Here is a 19692-nt window from a genome sequence, read left to right as displayed (position 1 = left end):
TTTATCATCTCTATTCAGTTACATAGAATTAGAATACTGCTATGTAACAGAAATCATCACACTAATGCACAGGAATTGAAAGTCAAGCAACTTTCATCTAGGCTAACTTGGATTAAGTCTTGACCTTGTAAACATTTCCATAGGAGGTAGAACATACACATTTGACTTTTTGCCAAATAAAGCATAGTAAACAATGATTCTGAGATCCTAATAAGTTAAAGGTATTGAAAAGGTATTAAATATACTTTTTTCTTTTTTTAAAAACCAAAGATGAAAAATCACACAGATTTTCAATAAATTAGAAAGTGAAATATTAAATCTTCATAGTTAAAATGTTTGCTTCTTCAACTCTCCACCAGTTGCACTTGATAATGTTTGAAAATATGATTAATAATGAGATCACATTTTAAACTATTTGTGTGCAAGGCAAACTCTGTAAGTATCTCCACTCATGATGGAGTTGTCCATAGTACCAGTGACTTGAAAAAACAATGTCCAGCCACTGCATATTCCATAGGTTTACTCTTATGGTAGTCTGAGTGAGTAATGACATTTGCACAGTAGAGATTTTTGAAAATTTCAATCCCCACCCAACATTGTTGGTTTAAGTGCCTCCAGCTGCTGTTCCCATGAACACAGTGTTGATGGGTGGCAAAGAGGACACCATTTCTCTACTGTCTGCTCCATGGGACTCCAGGGTTTCTTGAGCTGGATACTGATTGGAAGTTCCATACATACACTGGGATGAGGAGGAAGGAATTGGGGTTTGCAAGCTGGAAGCTGTAAGGGAAAATATAATCAGCAATTGAAAACTGATAGACATTTTCTTTTCTCTGCAAGTGCCTGTCACTTTAAGCCTCTGTATTTCTTTTTGAATTTAGCACATATACCTGTTCTAAATTTGAGTGTGTATGGTTTGTCAGAGCAATCATCTTTTCTTCCATTTTTCCCACTTGCTATTCTCCCAGAAATTACTTCTTCTACATATTTCACACAGAAAACTCAATTTCAACTTAAGTTCTACCACCAAAATGTATCCCCCAATCTACCTCCGCTCTCTGTCTGCACCTCCACAACTGTACTTCAAACCACCGTCTTCTCTTACCTGGGCCAACACAGCAGCCTTATAACTGGTCACATGACCCTCACCCTTGTCTTACCCTCTCCCCCTTCAGAGAGCAGCCAGAGTGATCTTGCTGAAGGGTAAATCAAACTCTCGCTCTTCTTAAATGCTATAATCACTTCCCATATTTGTGGAACAAAACCCAAGCTTCTTGCCCCGGTTCATAAAATTCTATGTGAATTGATTCCTGCCTTTGGATATATTTTGCTCCAGCCTCTTCTTCATTTACCATGCTCAGCCACTCTGGCCTTTTTCCTGCCCCCTGAACTTTCCAAACTTGTTCTTATTTCAGAGACTCTGCCCTTGCTGTTCCTTCTGCCTAGAACTCCACCATCAGATCCTCACATCATTGCCTCCTTTCTGTCCCTCAGATTCCAACTCAAATGTTTCCACCTCAGGATTCCTTTCCCAACTACCCTACCTAAAGCAGCTTACCCACTACTATCTGCCATTTCACCCTATTTAATCAACTTCAGAGTCCTGAAGTCTCCTGAAATTGATTTGTTTATATATTTATTGCCTTACTTTTTACTAGAATGTAAACCTCTTTTACAGGCAGGAACTATGGCCTTATCACCACCACATCCTCACATCTAGAATGGAGTCTGGCACATAGTAGGTTCTCAAAAAGCTTCACTAATGGGAAAACTAGCTCTGTACTTCCCTCCTGGATGGTTGCTGCCTTCCCATTGCTGAAGTAGCATGTTCTCCGTCACTAAGAACCAGTCTTTATAACTAAGGAAGCCTTCCTTTATAACTAAGGAAGCAGTGGGTCCCAACTGCCCCTGCACTACTTACCTGCTTACTCAGTTTCCTTCTTTTTTAATCCCAAAGCCCACTTTGAAATCTACTTGTAAAGCCGCTCTGACATCTAAAGCTTAGAATCCATCCCACTCTCATTCTATGTTCTGTCAAAGCTTCCACTATCTCTACAAGTAAACAGAACTAATAGTAACAATAGCAACACAGTACATTTTAGTCTCATGGTGAGGAAACTTCCTGAAGTGGAATTTTCTGCTTCATTAGAGTAACCTAGAAGCAATGACCATTTGCAGATAGCAGGAGATGAGCTGCTAGACTCTGCTCAGGGAGCATCTGTAATGGTCACAGGAAGGGCAGAAGTACTTCCTATTGAATTACTGGAAAAGTACACTGAGTAGGGAGAGATGGAATTTATGTCACTTTCTCTTTATGCTTCAGTTGTGTGTCAAGGCCCTTTACTTATGCTAGTCTGAAATAAATTCCACTGGAAGATTTCAACCATCTTAATAAACACAACACTCTGCCTTGATACTTAATGAGTACATAATTGCCCTGTGATACCTTATTATTAATTTTAGAAACTAAATATATATACATACATTTGTGTTATTAGTAATAACATACTAATTAATTATTTGTGGATAGGTTTAGTCTCTAAACCTATGTTGTTAGTGATAACCTACTAATTAATTCTTCATTGACTAAATATATGTATAGAGTTGGTTTGTACTCCTTTTTTCCCTCACTGATTTATTGAGTTCCTACTACATGGCAAACATTTTGCTAGGTGCTCCTGATGTATCTAGCACAAGTTGCAGAATTTCTTCATAGGGGAGGCTTAGGGTCATCAATCTGGTTGGAAGAAGATGCTATGAGACTTCATGGCAAGACACTAATTTTTACTTAAATCATATGTTATAGAACAATAAAAATAGCAACATTTTCTACAGAGGTGTTGAATGACATTTTATGTAAGATCAAGAACACGTTAGCAGCCTCTGTCACAGGACACCATTTTAAAAAATCTTGGAGTGGTTTTCAGGTACTGATGGAGATTATGGGGTCTGTAAATACCTCTTGGAACTACCAGTGGGTCCAACAGTAACCAAGAGGAGAGAGAGAAAAAGGCAACATCACTGCCCTTATAGAACTTACAGTTTTTAGACTGCATTTGACAGGTTATATTAATTTTTAGCATACATGGTAGATGCCAGCTATTTTCTGGAAAGAATAACAGATCTAGCAGTAAGTTGCTGAATAGCAATACGCAGAATAAGAAATGGAAAACTGTTACTAACTGTATAATCAGATACAAAACTATAACTTCAGATTCAAAGTGATAAATCAACTGTAGGAAAACATTAACACCTCAGCACCTCTCCCTTGAGTAATGCTGCATACCTGAGGCCAATGACTTCTTAAAACGTTTTCAAGAACTGCTAAATCAATTTACCTAGTACTGGCGTCCGACACGCAACTGGAGATGATGTGTCTGCATAAAATGAGCTGGTCTGCTTTCTGCTACTGTCATCTAAGATGTTAAGTGGGTCATGGATGTCACTATAAGGAGGTAGTGAGCGAATGCTGCTGATGACAGAAACGTGTTGATTCACCATTGATCCCAGTCTGTGAGACTCAGGGTAGTTTATATTGCTTCCATAGTATCCTATAACAGAAAGCGTTGAGAACGTGCTGTTAACTTATTACGAAGAATATTCCAGGAGGGAAAAAAGTTACAATGTAATTGGGTAGAGCCCTAAAGATATCAAACTGCAAATACTACATTTGTACCTACACTTATTATAGAGTTGAATTTGTGTTTTTATATGGATATAGTTTGCTATGCTGTCTTTTTAAAAAAATTCATAGGAATTGGTATATTATTGATTTTGAGACACAGACTGCACTGCTCTCATATTTCCCTTATCTAAATTAATAAGATTTGCCAATAAAGAAAGTAAAAAGCAATTAGCCTTTCACAAAGATTACATTACTTTTCAAATACTATTTTTATTTATAGATTCATGGTTGTGGGAGAAGGACTGGTCTATGCTTAGGAGAAAGGCATCAAGGAGGCCTATACACAGAGCCTATTTCGGTGGCTGAAGGAGTCCACTGGTCTTTCCCTTAACCAGTTTTTATTGGCCTAACAGTGGGTAATATAATAAACTATATTATATAATATATAAATATTTATAAATATATAAATTATATAAATATAATATAACTAAATCTTCTTTTAGTTCTCTGGAAGAAATATTATCTACTAAAAATGTTCTCAAAAAACAGAATATTCTTCTTTGGGGTTATCAAGGTTGTTCTCAGCCATAGGGTTTGACATATAAGTTTTCTTTTTAATCAGGTGTGGCATTTAGAAGGATGACTTTAATAAAGCCAAAATAATTAGAAAATACATTTGTATGTGGCAGAAGTAGCTTCAAATGTCTAAGATTTCATGATCTTTACAAGCCTTACATAGGATGACATGCTATTCTCCAGGGGTGGAATTCAATATCTGATTTTGCCTTACTGTCATCCAAAAGCCAGGAAGAATTCTCCAAAAATTTCAATACCATTAGGTGAATTAGGAGGCAATGTTGCTCCTTGGCAGCTGGCAGCCCCTGCATTGTTCAGGAAATTGAAGCTTCCTGTATTTAAAAACTGCATACTGTGTGAATCTTGGGCATGTGGAGATGGTCCATAGCTGGAAGGCGGCCGGGAATTATATGGAGACCCAGCACAGCTGCCACTGAAGAAGTCTCTAGAAAACTGCTGTTCAGTCCAGACCATGCATCGACCATGCTCAGCACGATGAGGATAGAGCCCTGAAGGGGTGTGAGGCTGTGCCCTAAACACAGTCTGGTAGTTAGCACTGGCCCCATAAAAGTCATGGTTGGCTTGAGGGAGAGAAGGATAAATGGGTTCTGGGTATGTTGAGCAGTGTGATGTAGCTGACAGTACTGGGCCGACACTTGGGGGCCTCCCTGCCATTGGCCCTTGGTTAATGACACTTCCTCGGCTTGCCATGGCTGGAGAAATAGGTGGTGTCATCAGATGACCAGCACTCTGTGAAAGCTCCATTGGACCTGGAAAAAAAAGTACCACAGCATTCACTGAGTAGCATACTAAAGGAGATGGGCTCACATCTTTAAAAAATATTCAAAAGATTTATTAATATACCTTTTTTCCAACTTGCTTCATTCCTACCATCCCAAAATAACTGAACTGAGGGACACCAAAAATCCAGATTGTAACCAATACCATCACAATACACATATTACCACAACAGTGGAGACTTGGAATTAATGACTACACTGGAAAGTCTGGGATGGATTTGTGCTTCCACAGCTGTGAAAACAGTTAGAACCCATGCTTGGGAACAGCAAAGGAGTCTACTGTCACATTTCTCCTTAATTAAAAAAGAAGTTGAATGTTAAGTGGTTTGGTTTTTAGGGTAAAAGGAAAAGGTGCTAACGTAAAAATGGCCATGGCTTCAAACAGTCAGTCTGAAGCATCATGTAAACACCACTGATGAGCAGCGCAGTTTATGAAACCTCCAACTCCCTGGGCCTCAGAGGCATCTTAAGGATTTTGTGTACACTTAATCTAATTGTTTCTTCCACTAAATGAAGATAACTAATTATCCATACTTCTGATATAACTTATCAAGTGTGTCAAAGTGTGATGTTAATAATGGCATTAAGAAAAATGTGCATAATAGCTGAAAATCACAAAAATATAATAAATCTTTACTAAAAATACATTAAAATATCCTTTTTTATTCTTGGAACGCCCTGGGGGTAACAAATTTTTTTAAAAAATGAAGGAATAGGCTCCTCTGAGACGTTTTGAAGACCAAATGATTCTCTTCATGGTCTCACAGCATACCTGCAAGTGGCATGTTTTCTGTGTTCCCAGCAGGGAATGGGTGCAGAGCAGGGGTTAAACCTCCAGGTTGACCGGATGACAGAGCAAGATAGGTCGTCTCCATGTGGCTTTCATTCTTCACTGTGTCACTGGAAACTGAGCTCCCTTTATTACGGTTGGCCAGAAAGCATGAACTTGGAGATGCAGTGAAGGCAGCTTTACTTGCATCTGGAAAGATTTTTTAAAATGGGAAAGCTAGGATTATCCCCATATTCCTAATCGATAAGCCCAAGTAAAAGAAACTGAAAATGTTTTATGACTGGGTGATTAATCTGGAAACTCCTAAGCAATATTTCCATGGAAAACAAGGCTGGCAGATCTTTGCCTTGGCAGTGGTGCTGGTTTTCATTAGCTGCGTATTTGTGGGGGTAGATGTGTTCTGAGGGGCACTAAATAATCCACTCTGGAGTGAACAGTCTTTAAATTTCAAGTTGTCCCCTTCCAAAAAGATGTGTTCACTTCCCTTCCTTCTCTAAATGCTTATAGAACTTATTTCTACACCATTTATATAAGCAGTAAACCACGTGACGTCTTGAATTGTAGTTATTTTTGTATTATACTCACTTCTCCAACTGTATCTAAATTCTCAGAAATTAATTTTGTATCCTTCAGAGTTTTGAGTAAAGTACTTTGACTACACTATGTGTAAATGAAGGAAAGAAAAAATAGTGCTCTAATAAAGTTAGTATATGGTGTTAGTGGCGATGGGTTTGGGGGGAAACTCTGAGACTGTTATAAATCCACTTAGAAATTCTTAAAATTAGGTTTAAATAAAGAAATATGCAAAACAAGATAGTTATTTTAAATTACCTGAATTCTTCATATACTTGTCCAATAAATTCTGTAACTCCTGCTCTTTGTCATTATTAAACTGGGTCTCCATGGCCAGGAGAATGTATTCGTCAAGAAGCATTCGGATCAAATGGAAAGAGCCTTGTTTATGGACGAGGAATTGAGAGAGGGCATTGTGAGATGAAAAAAAGAGAAAGAAAGAGAGGGAAAGAGAAAAAGGGAGAAGTCAAGTTATCTTTGTGACCATCTCACAACACTTTACAAGGAGCAACTGAAATAAACAAATACTTGTTGGACTTTAAATGACCTGCTAAGACCAACATGCTTAACTTGGGTCTCTAATCTTTTTGCGTACCGCCTGCCCAGCTCACTGTGTGTACTGTCCTGCCAGCTCTTTGGCCACTAATTACATCAAAGGAAAATACGGATGAAAGTGAGACATGCTTTATGCTTTAAGAGGGCACACACTGGCGTGTGATAAGCTTTAACCTGAGGAAAATGAGCTCTACTCTGCTCTATTTCTGTTTGCTTTGTACTAAATAATTAGACAATGGCCAACATGGTCTGAAAAAGTATCAAGTAAAGACGTGTCTTTCCAGTCTGAAACAAAATCTTTGATTAAAAAAAAAAGCAAAAGAATAATTTTGATGTGAAAGATATGTTGGAAACCTTTAACTTCTTTTAAGTATTCGAAAGATTTCCCAACAAAAGTCTTTTCTCATAGTAAGTCAGGCTTCAATGCTATGTATTTTAAGAAATTTTAAATATGAGCAAGTCCATTCCAAATGACAGACAACAAATTTTGTTTATCTCTCAATACAAGTTCACTGATTTTATTTAATTCCATTGAATATTAACTGAAGTCAATTTAGTTACTTGTAACCTATTTCATAATGTGAAGATTTCTTGAAATGCAACTATTAAATGCAGAGTTGCTGCCTGTGAGTTTAGCATTATAACTATAAAATAGGGATCTTGGAAATTTTAGGAAAAAGGAGATGTTAAATTTTTGAGAAAGCTAATTTGACCCAGTTTGTTTCATAAGTCATACAGATCAGGAAAGAAGGTTAAGAAACTTATGAGAGTTTGTCTTCTAAGCTGCTCTTTGATTCCTGGAGTGCAGATATGTGGGTGCCCTGAAAAGATGTAAAAGTGTGCCATATTGCAATGAGTAGTCCCTTTGGAAAACACTGTCTTAATTATTGTTTGTTTGTTTAATAAAGAAAATGTATCCAAGCACTGATGAAATACAATGATAACAGCTGCTTTTCTTTGTGTTTATTGAATGCTAGGCAATGTACATAACCCTATGAAAAGAATATTCTTCCCCTTCAATGCACAGACTTTCTTGGGTAAAGCACACAGGCAGAGAGAAGCAGTGGTAGGATTTAATCCTGCATGTGGTCTGACTCCAAATCAGATATGATTTGAGAAGTTATGATGTAATGTGCTTAAAAATTGATAGGAGATGTGACTGGGGAACAAATGATATAACTCATTTAAGAAGAGTTTTTATAAAACACATAGGATACCAAAACTGGATGCATTGTTCAAGGTGAGATTATGCATTACTCGAGCACCAAAAAAGCTCCACTTTAGCAGAAAGTCTTGAGCCCTCTTCTTTAATGATCTTCCGTTTTGTTTGCTGGTCTAAAAGTAAAGGAACAAAATGAAACTATAAAAATCTATTGTCTCCTTACTACATGCATTCTATGTTAGATCAAGAGGTAGATAAACTGTCTGACAAATGGACAGATGGCATGGCAGCCATTTATTTCATCAAATAAAATAATCTGTCCAGGGATTTTAATTTTAGCCTGTATTTGCTGTCATTTTAAGGGTAGTAGGTCTTTATTCTATATGGCTTTTTTCCTACTAGAACTAGGCAACAAAATTAAATAATTTAGAAAATATTTTTATCTTTTAATTTTCCTTTGACAAAGCTTTTAAAAGAACAGAAGGTAAAGTGTGAAGGAAGGGTTATATATTTCTGTGAATGATTAACTCTGACTTCTCTGATCCTGAATAATGATCTGTTTTCCTTCCAGAAGAAAAAGGTCCTCAAACTATAACTAGTTTCCTTGATATGGAATGGCTAACACCATTAGTGATGGATATATTTGTTCTTATTGCCTTATTTCATAATGGATGATTTGAAGGTTAACTAAAGATTTGAAGAAACCACATAGAAGACACAAAATACTGATTTGTGGAATTCAGAAATGCAAATGCTTAAAACCATATTTTCTTTCAGCATTTATGAACACTTGCTTTGCAGAAAAAGGACAGATATTTCCAGTTTCTAAGTTTATCTTTCACTACTGATGCTCCTGAGCTGTAATTTTATTGACTGATAGGAAAGGCATCCTGTAGTCTTTGGTCAACCAAGGAGGTATAGAATTGAATCCATGCCCAACATTCTCAAATCTGGCAAATCCCTAATTTCAGTATTGGGTTGCCTTACTTTAGGGCTTCAAAAGCTTTCTGAAGCATTTTTACATACAGCCTCCCACCCCTCCTCCACCAATCAAGAAACTGCAGCCTGTTCAGCATTTACTCTTACCAAAACATTTGTTTTCTGAAGCTGTCACTAAAATGTACCTTAATAACTCTCTGCTCTACCACAGTATCCAACCATTCAATAAAAGCCTCCACAGTGGCATTCTTCTTAAGAAGATCCTTCAGTTCTTGGAACACAATGATAGAGTCATCTATCATGTTAAAAAAAAAAAAAAAAAAAAAGAAGAAAGAAAAATAAATAAATAAAAAGAAGGCAGAATATTGATTTCTAAACTGAACCAAAGAGGAAACCTAAATCTAGGAGTCATTAATATTTATAGCATAAAAGGGAAAAACAGATTAAGTTAAATGTGTGAAGGGAATTAATTTCATATCCTGAGAATGGTAACAAAAAATCCTTAGTATTCTGCTCTTCAAAATTTTAATCGTAAATCTTTAATGTATAAATCTTGGTATAAATTGAAATAAAGGAGTAAGTTGTTAATGTAGCTGAATATTCAGTTTGAATATTGAATATTCATTTTATAAACTGGAACAGATTATTTGAAAGCTAATGAATGAACCAAGCTATGCTCACTTTCTTCAATATCCTTTATCTCTAGCAAAAATTAAATTCTGTACTGCAGAATATCCATTCACAGGAATAACCTTTTAACATATAAAATTTAAAGGAGCAGTTTAGGATTATCATTTCATTAAGGAGTTTGAGTTTTACTAAATCTCAAAGGGTAATACAATTTTACGTTAGGAAACAAAAAGTTGGCTTGAGGTTGGACCCCAGAGAGCAGTCCATCGTTTGTGCTATAGCCTATAGGAAGCTGCATTTTTTTGTCTTTTCAGAAAGAAAGGGAGGGGAAAATGGTGAGCTGTTATCCCTTGGAAATCAAGCCTAGGTGTCTAGTCACGTATGTGGGCTTGGTAAGTTTAGTCAGATGGTTCAAACCTGAGTAGAAAGTCTTTACTTTGCAAAACAGTACTGTTTTGAGATACCATTTTGATATGTATCATATATCATATGACAACAAGAGAGTGAAGCACACAAGTATGTATGCTGGTAATGTGAAACTGGAAGAAACTCGCAAAACTCAAAACCATTTGGATTATTTCCACGTTATTTCTATTTTGGTTATTTCTAGGCAATGAGATTATAGATTACTTTTATTTTTCTTAATATTTTCTGTCTTTTCCAGGTTTTCAACAATGAGTAAGTAGAACTGTTTTTAAATAGAGAACAATTTTTTAAAATTAAAACTGTTTCTATAAACCAAGATTTGTAAAACACATGTCATTTTGCAGTCTGGGGGACATTTGGCAATGTCTAGAGACATTTTTGGTTGTCACAGCTGTGGGGAAGCTGCTACTAGCACCCGGTGTAGAGGCAAAGGATGCTGTTAAACATCCCACAATACACAGCCCCCACAACAAAGAGACATCTAGCCCAAAATGTCAATAGTTCCAGGGATGGGAAACCATCTTACAAACAGAGAGAGTGGACTCACGTTCAGTGTATGTATCAGGTTCAGTGTCTGTGCTGCCTGAAATGGTAAGAAGAGCCTGAGATCCGATACTATTCAAGTCAACTTTTTCAATATCAGATACCATAGAATTCACCACATGCTGGTCAAAGAGAGCTGGTCTGGCGATCTGCATAAAGAAAGTAAGAAAGTCACTATACTGTATCATTTACAGTCTATCTAGAGGAAAGTTTTAGCTTTAGAAAAATAGTTCCTGGAGGAAAAAGTATCATAAAGAAGTTTTTTCTTATTTTAAAACTAAAAGCAATAGCTGAGACTCATGACCATTTCTGTTAAAGGTTTGAAAATTACTTTTGGACTTAGAGAATAAGAATTGGATTTTTTGTTGTTGTTGTTCGTTGTCACAAAATAAGAATTTTAAAATGTTACATTTCTTATCCGGGACTATCCCAAGCTAGTCTTTCCAAATTTAGGGGCTAGAAAACTTCAAAAGGCAAATAATTGTTTAGGGGGCGGGGAAGTATATTTTAACAATACACGAATATGGTACTCCTAATTTAAGAATTATTTTTGTTTCTCTCTATTTAAGAGAGCCATATTTAGCAGGCAGTTTAAAGTGTGTCAGATTTGTGGGTTTCACATCAAATACCCCATGGGCTCATTCCCCACAACCTTAATTTCTGCCAATTGGATTCATATGATAAATAGTTATTTTACATTCTGACTGCATTCAGAGTTTTTTTTTAACTTTTCATTGTGAAATAATTTTAAACATACCTGAGCAAGATGTAAGAAAGATGTCTGTCGCTTCAGAGAAGATACAAATCTTCGCACAATAGGTATTTTCTTGTCAGTTAGGGCTTCTGGCAAGTTTTCCAAGGATGAAACAACCCACTGTTCCCAATTTTTAGCAAAATTTCTTATGTCTGCTAATAAGCTACAAAGAAAACAATGTGTTAAATGCTACATTGTTCAAAAATACATTAAATATGTGTATTTTAATGGAGGTATACTATCCTATGCTTCCCAGAATATGATTTTTGAAGTCAGAAAGACTCAGCTTAGGTCTGCCATGTTTCATCTTGATCAAAATACTCCATCTCCTCAAACTCCAGTTTCCTCATCTATTAAATGGGAACAAGATTAGTATCTGTGTCACAGGATTATTGTGAGGATTCAATGAAATCATTCATGGAAAAATGCCCAGGTTAAAGCCTGGCATGCAGGGAGTACTCAATAAATAAAACTTTATTATTAATATTAACTCATAATTTAATTATTTTCTATAAAATATTTCTCAGAAAATGTAAGCGTACACTTGATTTTACACATATTTTCTTTTTAAGAAACCTCACAAATACATAAACATCATTTTATGTATTTTATGTTAATTTCTAGTAACATATTCTTATAATACAAATATAACTCTGTGGGATGAGTCATCAAATTATATTAAATTATAGAATCCAATTTAGAAAACTGTAAATGTTGGTTGTATATATATGAGAATATATGAAAATTAAAAATCATTTAAAAAAAACTACAAATTTTATTTGAACAAAACAAATCAAAATATATGTTGGGGACCTGTGGCATGGTACAGAAAAGAAAGTAGGTAGAGTTTGAAGTTAGACTTCGATTTAAATCTAGGCTCTGATTCTTACTAATTATCCCCCTCTAAGAAAATAAATTAACTTTTTTCTACTCCCATATTCTTCATTTGTGAATTTGGGATCATAATAGCTACTTTGGAATAGTCTGACGGGTTGTGTTAAAAAAAAAATTATGCAATTGTTCAATGGTAAGAAATCAGTAAAATATAGTATTCTTCAGATGCTAGAAATTTATGCAACCATTTAAAAAAGATAACGTTGATCTATATTAATTAATATGGAAAGATTTTCACTGTATACTGCTACACTGTGTATATTATAGTTCTATTTTTAAAAATGTATACATTTATAGATATTCCTAGAAAAAAGTGTGTAACATAACAATGTAAGACATTAAAAATGTGCTGAGATTGAGCGATTTTTTTAAAAATGCACTTATGTATGTTTTTAATTTTCTACAATGAATATGTCAAGTTTGTTGAAATACTTTAGGTAAAGTCCCAAAGCCTATGTTGTGCTTAATAAAAGTCACCTATTGTTACTATTATAAATAGCCATGAGACTAGATGCCTGCTGTTAAGTAAGCACAGCCATTTTGCTATGACATAGAAGAGTGTGAGGAGTACCTGATTCAGAGTACAGATTAGATCTACAAAGATTATAATTTACGATTGAGAGAATCTACTGGCCAGGCCAATATCAATTATTATATAAACAAATGAAACAATCTAGAGGAAAGGGTAAATAAAAAATAAAATTTGTTTTATCAATCAATGTGGATTTATTGAGCAACAACTATGCTCAGACCTACATTAATTTAATTTGTGCCTCCAAAATACCAAATTAAATTTTATTATTTCATTAGACCTTGTTTTCAAGGGAAAATTTGGCTTTTTTTTCAAGTTGCTATTGTTATCACATTGGAAAAGGCCTTGTCAAAAATCTTTAGGTATCATTTCAATATCCTATTTGACGTTTCATTTTTTTTTTTTAATTTTATTTTGTCGATATACATTGTGGCTGATTATTGCTCCCCATCACCAAAACCTCCCTCCCTTCTCCCTTCCCCCCCACCCCCCCAACAATGTCCTATTTGAGATTGTATTCCTTTGTTAAAAGAAGGCAGTAACTTCATGTCATTTTCTGAGTTTGCAATTAAGACCAAAATTAATAATAAAAATATAATAATTTCCTTACAGTTTTTATTACTGTGGTTATTTTCCATAAATTATCCCCCTTTATCTTTCTCCAGCTTGTTTACATTGAAGAACTTTCTCAGCATCTTGAAGGTCAACCACACTTAAAGATCTATTTTTCACTTCTGCAACTCTCAAATTAAAGAACTTCAGGATTTTTTCTACTTATTTTGTTCACTGAAGTCCAAATATAATGATTGAGGTACATCTCCTCCAGCTGATGCAAAGGGTCAGAAGTAGGAAAATAATCTTGACAAATAAATGCATTACTGCCTAATGTCCTTTAATATAACGTACAAGATGAAATCCTATACTAAGAAACAATCAGGTTTTATGAACTGAACATACCTTTCAGGCATTTCTTGCATTGTTGCAGGAATGAGTACATCTGTAAGAACCTTTATCACAGCAAAAGAGAGTTAACATAAATCTTTACTGATTATTTCTAGAGAAATTCACGATTTGTCAAATTTTCTTCGAGTTTCTTAGACAATAACATAACTCCTTTCTGAAAGTTATAATTTTATCTCTAAAATGAATTAAGTATGAGTTGTATGTGAGTGCATATGAGACAGTAAAACAAGAGACAGTATTTCATATGCTTAGTGTGTAATTACCAGTGAATTGTACTTGGTAATCATATCCTTCCTGTTTTAAGGACCACTCTCTAGAGGTGGGATGAACATCTTGCACAAGCTCATTTTCCACCATTCTATTTATAGTGCTCACTGTGCTTTCCTGAGTCCACCATGAGGATGAGCCACTAGGTTTATTTAAAAACACTTAAACTCAGAATTTTTGTGTTGGACTCAAAAAAATTAGATCATTTTAGGAAAAAAAGGTATATTTTAAATATAGTTCTATGTTTTAAAAGTATGCAATAGAGATTTTATGTTTTAAATACATATTCTTTTTTTTTCCAAATAATCTTTTTTTTTTTTTTTCTTTTTTGAGAAATTAAATCCTTGGAGGAGCTGAATAACAGTCCAAACAGCTTTGCAGTGATGGACGTAAGTATGAATTTTATGGTGATAAACATGTGTGCATGAGTCCAGGTCTTTTCTTATACTTACTCTTGGAGCCATCTCCTTTACCCCTTCTGGTTGCTTCCTCAAGTGTTAAGCATTACAATCAGTTAGTATAAATTAAACCCTTTCTCTCTAGATAATAGAATTCTTATTTGACCTAGGAAAATGAGAACAGCATGGCTCTCCTTTGTCCTTCTTCAACCTTACCTTGAACTAAAGGCAGAGAACATACTGCACTTACTCTTCTGATCTCTTATCCTGTGATAAGGCAGAACTGCACAGAGGATGAAAATAGGACTCCCTCATTTGGGCTCAAGCCAACCTATCGTTGTAGGTCTGCACAATTGCTTCTGGACTGAGTCTACCTAGCTTCTGCTTTACTTTTCTGCAAAACTAAGCGCCTGACATTGGCAACTAACTTAGAAGTTTCGTTTCCTAAATGCTTAACAGGACTCAGCTTGGATTTTCTCATCAGTTCAGGTTATTTTTTAAAAAGCAAGCTTTTGTTTTTCCTATGACAATTTAGCAGGTAATGTAGGCAAACTCATTTTAAAGTACCCAAGTTGAAATATAGTTTTATCCCTCACCTTGGACCTTGTTATTGCTCTAACCAGGGAAGAGACTGTCAAGAACTAGCTTGCCTTCCTTCCCCATTAAATGTTTGGCTAGAGGGCTAACCACCTCACCTTTACTCAGAATGTTTTCATGATTCTTCTGTAGACACTTGAGAACTCTCATGTGGTGTGAGGACATAATTAGACATTAATGCATTAAAGCTAGAGGTTTTTAAGATTCTCAATTTATTAATCCCACGAAGGTGCCTAATTCTGCTTTTCCCCAAAACACCCATATTGTGAAACATCATTATGTTATTTTAATCTGAAAACACTACAAAGAGTTAATAAAAAGTAACTAAGTTTTCATGTATTAATACATTACATTTAAAGTCATTCTTAGTATTATACAGAAAATTGAGTTTATTTAATGTAAATTCCTATTAAAATACATACACTATTCAACATGCACTAATAAGTGCTTGCTTTCTCATCAGAAAAAAAGTTGATAGTGTGTCTCTAGCCAGAAATAACAAATTTATTAAAAATGTATTGCAAACATTTAGATGGAATGCTATTTAAAGGAATAAATGGTTCATGTTTAAGACACCCCAAAGAGCTTACCTTGTAAAGAATTGAGTCACAAACACATAAAATGTCAATGATAACAGGGTTTTCAAGCAAGGGAAGAAGATGATCAGGCATTCCTTGCCAAAAGTGTAATAAGAAATGCTGGATCTAGTTGCAGAACAAAGAGTATGTACGTTAAGATTTTCTCAACATGAACTCTTTAAAAACAGAACATGAAAGTACAGTACAGCCAACACAGCATTCTTTGTCTCCCTTACCTCTTCAAAGTTTCCATTAATTGCATTGTCCAGGATACACTGGCAGTGGGTTTTGTACATCATTATGAGAGTATCAACCTATTTCAAGGAAGAAAAAGCTCAACCAAAGCATCCTTTTAACCGTCCTTTCACTTGTTCACTTGCTCAACACATGTTTTTAAGCTCTTGTTATGTTCCAGGCATATGCTCAAAGCTTAGGACTCAAAAACAAAGGCAAAATCCTTATTTCAAGGAGTTTACTGCCTCATGAAGGGAGAAAGGAAATTAAATTGACAATTCCAGTATACTCTGATAAGAACAATGAAAAAGATAATTGTGCAGGGAGTTGTGGGCCAAAGCAACATCCTTATTTTCTGCCTAATAACAAAATTATCTTTGATTGAGGAACTAAACATAAAATAGTAAAATACATTAATTCTTCATCCAGTTTCATTAAATGCATGCTTAGAGCATTGTGACATAGTGATTTCAAATTTTGGTTCTGGAATTGGCTGCACCTGAGCACCCAAGTCCACTACACTACTTATCAGATATGACTGCACCAGTTGCTTTATCTCTGAACCCCAGGCCTTTTATCTTTAAGTGGTAGTTATACCATATTACTCATATGGTGTTAAGAAAATCAAACAAAATAAGATGTGATACAACATACAGTACCTGGCATACAAAGACTTCACTAAATATTATCTAAAACTAGTAATAATATCAGATGACACACTTACTAGAAAAACTTTGAACATTGTCTATTATGAAAAGTCTCCATTTCCAAGTTTCCACGCACATATGGATTACATAGTTTTAAAAAGTTTTAAACATATTCTCAAAATTTTAATGGTTTAGAACTAGTTAATATTCCAGCAACTCAACATTTTTCAAACTAAAATATTTATTATATATGCTAGAAATGTCCTTACCTGTTACTGGTTGGGTGCTCTACATGAAAAGGAGCATAGTGTCAAAGGTGTGATCTCTGTCTTTGGATTACCTGGATTTGAACCCCAGCTTTAATCTTCCACTTACTAGCTAGGTGACATTGGGCAAGCTACTTAACGTTTACGCACTTTAATTTTCTCATCTATAAATTTCTCATTATAATAACACTAATTATATAACACAATAGTTATGAGGACTAAATGAATTAACACATACAAAGTAGTTGGAATAATCCTTAGTACATGTTAAGAAATTGACAGATATTAGCTATTTTGATCCCACTAGCATCTAGGGTTGTGGTGATTATTGGGGTGTCCTATCCTAACCCTTTCATTCTGCCCTTTATTTCTGCAGCGCAGTGAGAACACACATCTCTGTGTAAATTTACACTAGATCACAGATCTAGCTCACAACTGTATAATGATGGCATGCAAATAACTAATCTACCTCCAAGGAGGTATGCTGACTACAGGACACCACTAGCAGGATATGTCACCATCAATGCAAATGAGACTTGCCCAATACTTTGGGCAATGCTATTATGTTTTTAGATGGATTGCCAAGACATACTTTTTAAATGAGGATAAGGACAATGTGAAAGAAAGATGGAAGGGAAGTCATAAATGTTGTCAAAAATTCTTTGAGCTCTGAAACCTACTAAAATACAAGTAAGCTTTTATCTTCACAAGTATTTCTACTTAATTGTGTCACAATGTATTGCTTTATATACAAATCATCAAATAATGTTAATCTTACTATTAGCACTTTATTTAATATTTACATAGACTTCAGATAATACTTTTTAATAGTAGTATATTTTGTATTCTCTATAAATATAATTGTACTTAATTTTCTGAGAACAGACATCTCATTAGAGAGGACAGGAGCAGAGGCAAGGCTTAGCTCCATTAAAGGCAGTGAGCATGTGGTAGGGGGTCACAACTGCCTAAGGTGACACTATGGTGAGGCAAAAAACAGGCCCCTCATCTTCAGCCAACACCTCTCACTGAAGTCAGCTCCTTACCAGGCAGTCTCCATGTTTTCTGTCTTAAAGCAACAGGTGCTTCAAGTGCTTAGCCTCAACCCCACCCCTATTTCTAGGAACTGACAGGTTACCTGGGGAACTTGGCTACTGGCTAAGAAGGTGAAAGGGCTAAGCTGTTCTCAAGAGACAAAGAGGAGTGTCAGTCTCTGGTGTTCATGAGGAATTTCACTGGGAAATGAACTTAGAAACCAGGGGTTCTATAAGCACCTTGATACCTGAGTGAGAAATGATCTACAGACCAGCCTTTCAAGTTGCCAGGTAAGGAATTCTTTGGAGGCCAGCGGAGAAACTGAATTAACTATTTAAGCAAGTTCCTCACCTGTCCTTCTTTCTTTGTTGCTTGCCCTCCCTCACCTTCTCCTCCATCCTACCCTGCCTTACCAGGTATATTTACACAGTAAACAGCTTCATGATATATTTGCATGTAAGCAATCCTCTCCACAGGACTGACCCAACAGTACCCTCCCCCAAAGAACTGAGTTAGGTCCCACTGATTCCTACAGGTTCCCCCAGAAACTGCCGCATGGTAACAGTTACTGGTGATTTCTCAAATATGAAGTCATAATATCACACATTATGTCTATAAGGTAAGAAAAATTATGTTATAACCTTAAGAAATGTGATTGGAGAGAAGAATAGTAGGAAATAGACACACTTCAGGAGGCTCACTTGGATTTGGCATCTGAGAATTTTCTTTAATACTTTTCCTGTTCTTAAATGGCAGAGTGTGTCTATCATCAAAATGAACCCTGTAAGTTACTGTACATTTCTACTTATCTATCAATAGCCTTTTTAATAATGTGCTATTTTTATTTCCTGTTGCTACAGAAAGCCCATTACTAAAGTAACACAGGTGGGCATTAGTTAATCATATTCCTCTGTGCACCTCAAAAATACGAACTAACTCAATCTACTATGAAAGATTTTTTCCTCAACTGCTAATAAAAATGAACTTTTGTTGAAAAAAATGTAGAAATTATTACACTCTGATTTAATAATGATTCCTGCTATTAAACAGCCTACAAATGACTCCAGAAGTACAGAAACAAAAGAAGACTTAGCCTTAGACTTTATTACATAGCATTGAAAAGTCATGCTGAGGATTACTTATAAGTTAAATCCAAAGAAAATGTTTCTTCTTTGACATTTAAAAAACTTGCAAATGTAAGAAAGCACAGAATTTTGGAAATGAAAGAAAACTTTGTGATCATCTAGTGTAGTCTTGTACTTATCTAGGTATCTCCCCTTCATTGCTAGGAACAGATTCTGTCCTAGAGAAATGTTTTATGACTATTTTCTGAAATAAAATGGAGTTAATTGAAAACATAAAATTTATAATTGAAGAAACTGCACGTGATAGGCACATTCTAGTATTTTCTTCCCCAATACAGAGTTTTAAAAAAATAATAATCTTTAGTTTTTTAAGGTTTATTTTACCACCTTCTGATTACATACTATCATAGAAATAGTAAATAATTAATTGGAATGTGTTTAATCAATGTTAGTACACATTTTTCTGTCCTATAAATCAGTCAATTATGTTTGATTATGCAGATTTCTGACTGCTTCTTGCAAGTTCAATGAGATTCCTGGCAAATTGAGATATGGAACCATCATATCAAAAAATCAATAGAGAAGTATCTCAAATCGATACCTTGTCCTTAGAAATGCATCCTTGGTACACAAGGTGTTGAGCGCTGGGGAATTCTGGAAGAAGTGTTCCAGTTTTTGAGCTAAGTGAATATTTACGAGTGAAGCCACCCTATAATTCAGAAAAATAAAAAGAAATAAGTGATTATCAACTATACGGTTCCAAAATTCAATTCTAATAAAATAAAAACCCATAAAATTTTTCTTCACCCTGTAAATCATGAGA

General features: G+C 35.1%; 1 protein-coding gene across 1 annotated transcript in view; it reads right to left on the bottom strand.

Annotated features, from left to right (window-relative positions):
* Positions 1–604: 604 nt before the first annotated feature.
* The window catches only part of RFX6 (regulatory factor X6), a 54925-nt gene continuing 35837 nt past the window's right edge, over positions 605–19692 (bottom strand). The window contains exons 7-19 of the mRNA XM_063098110.1: positions 19471–19578; positions 15839–15916; positions 15615–15728; positions 13757–13806; positions 11377–11536; positions 10624–10768; positions 9206–9315; positions 8137–8254; positions 6623–6745; positions 5774–5980; positions 4459–4971; positions 3339–3551; positions 605–780 (exon numbers count right to left, since the gene is read on the bottom strand). Coding sequence (XP_062954180.1) covers positions 605–780; positions 3339–3551; positions 4459–4971; positions 5774–5980; positions 6623–6745; positions 8137–8254; positions 9206–9315; positions 10624–10768; positions 11377–11536; positions 13757–13806; positions 15615–15728; positions 15839–15916; positions 19471–19578 — 2115 coding nt within the window. The remainder of the gene's footprint in view (positions 781–3338; positions 3552–4458; positions 4972–5773; positions 5981–6622; positions 6746–8136; positions 8255–9205; positions 9316–10623; positions 10769–11376; positions 11537–13756; positions 13807–15614; positions 15729–15838; positions 15917–19470; positions 19579–19692) is intronic.

The sequence above is a fragment of the Cynocephalus volans genome, chromosome 5 (assembly GCF_027409185.1).
Source record: "Cynocephalus volans isolate mCynVol1 chromosome 5, mCynVol1.pri, whole genome shotgun sequence".
Taxonomy (NCBI): domain Eukaryota; kingdom Metazoa; phylum Chordata; class Mammalia; order Dermoptera; family Cynocephalidae; genus Cynocephalus; species Cynocephalus volans.
This window is presented reverse-complemented; position numbering and strand designations above follow the sequence as displayed.